At 61.2% G+C, this 1,686-nt stretch overlaps 1 protein-coding gene across 3 annotated transcripts in view; it reads left to right on the top strand.

Annotated features, from left to right (window-relative positions):
• Window positions 1-1,317: 1,317 nt before the first annotated feature.
• Window positions 1,318-1,686, top strand: part of NTRK3 (neurotrophic tyrosine kinase, receptor, type 3) — a 359,989-nt gene continuing 359,620 nt past the window's right edge. For all 3 annotated transcript variants that reach the window (XM_008566759.1, XM_008566758.1, XM_008566760.1), the window contains exon 1: window positions 1,318-1,567. In XM_008566759.1, coding sequence (XP_008564981.1) covers window positions 1,320-1,567 — 248 coding nt within the window. In that variant the 5' untranslated portion in view covers window positions 1,318-1,319. The remainder of the gene's footprint in view (window positions 1,568-1,686) is intronic.

Here is a 1,686-nt window from a genome sequence, read left to right as displayed (position 1 = left end):
CTCATCCAAGCTCGGGGAGGAGAGCCCTGCTTTCTTCTGCGTGTGAATGCTGTAGTGTGTCTGCCTGCTCGGACTCCCCTAACCCTTTCTTCTCCTTTCCGACAGCGAATGCTGGGGTTTTCTCAGCAAACAGCTCACAATTGGCATCTTTACGTTTTATTTAAAAAAAAAAAAAATCCCTATCAAGGCAAAAAACCGAGAGACCCTCCTCCTCTCTCCGACAGGATCTGAGCTCGCGTCGAAGACTGCACCTGCTTAGCGCCCCTACCAGGAAGGGGTGCCTGTGTGGGAGGGAAGAAGGGAGGTTCTGCGCCCCCGAATCCGGAGAAAGCAGCTCGCCCGCCCCCTCACCCGGCAGCCAGCTCAGCGCACCCGAGAGCTGAGCCCGAGAAGCCGGCCTCTGACGGTGCTGGCGTGGCGCTTGCCAAAAAATGCCCCTTGCATCTCAATTTCTCGGCTGTTGCTCTCGCACTCGCGGCTCGCCCGCACTCAGGGCCACCTCGGCTCTCCAGCGCAGCCCTTTCCGCGCCTGTTCCTTCCTTCCCCGCTCCCTGCTTGCCCAAGACGGCGCAGTGGGCGCGGGGGCACGAAGCGTGCCATGCCCCGCAGTCCCCTCCCAGCCGAGCCCGGCTCCCCGGACTCTCGATGACGGATATGAGTGTCATTCAGACCTTGGACCACGCGTCGGGAGCGAGCCGAGGAAGACGCTCCGATAACCCGTGCGTTTCGTGCGGCTCGGAGCACTTGGACATTTCTGCAGGCGCGCGGCGAGCCATTCGCGGCGGCTGCTGCAGCTCCGACTGCATCTTCCTCCTGCTTCTCCCGGGCTCCGGGTGTGTGTATGTGTGAGTGTGTGTGTTTTGCAGGTGTGTCCGTTTTAATTCTGCCCAGTAGGTGGGACTTGGTGACTTTAGCACCATTTTTTCCTTTTCCTTTTTTATTTTTTAATTTTTATTATTATTATTTTTTGCCTTCCCACCGTCTGTTGCAACCCTGCAAAGTCTCGGAGTCGGAGAGCGCGCCTTGCTTCCAGATCCCCCGGACCCGGCGAGCCGACGAGCGCCGAGTCGGCCACCATGCCCGGCAGACCGCGCCACTAGGCGCTCCCCGCGGCTCCCACCCGGCGGCGGCGGCGGCCGCGATGGTTTCAGACGCTGAAGGATTTTGCATCTGATCGCTCGGCGTTTCAAAGGCAGAGGCCCCCCCTCCCCCTTCCCCCTCCCTCGCCGTCTTTGTTTCCTTCCCCCCCTGCTCTCCCACTCCCCCCACCCCACCCCCTCTCCTCTCCTCCTCCTCTTTTTTAGAAGCAGCGATCGGAGATGGATGTCTCTCTTTGCCCAGCCAAGTGTAGTTTCTGGCGGATTTTCTTGCTGGGAAGCGTCTGGCTGGACTATGTGGGCTCCGTGCTGGCCTGCCCTGCAAATTGTGTCTGCAGCAAGACTGAGATCAATTGCCGGCGGCCGGACGATGGGAACCTCTTCCCCCTTCTGGAAGGACAGGATTCAGGCAACAGCAATGGGAACGCCAGCATCAACATCACGGACATCTCAAGGAATATCACTTCCATGTAAGTCGGGCGGCCGCTCCCCAGCCCGCCTCCCCCCTCGGCCCGCGTCTGCCTCTCGCCCGCCCTCGGCCCGGGAGCCGGCCCTGCGCCCGCCCCAGCTCGCCGCTGCCCACCGCCCG

Source organism: Galeopterus variegatus, unplaced genomic scaffold (genome assembly GCF_000696425.1).
Source record: "Galeopterus variegatus unplaced genomic scaffold, G_variegatus-3.0.2 Scaffold268, whole genome shotgun sequence".
Classification (NCBI taxonomy): domain Eukaryota; kingdom Metazoa; phylum Chordata; class Mammalia; order Dermoptera; family Cynocephalidae; genus Galeopterus; species Galeopterus variegatus.
The sequence above is the reverse complement of the archived record's forward strand: the minus strand, read 5'-3'. Positions and strand labels throughout refer to the sequence as shown.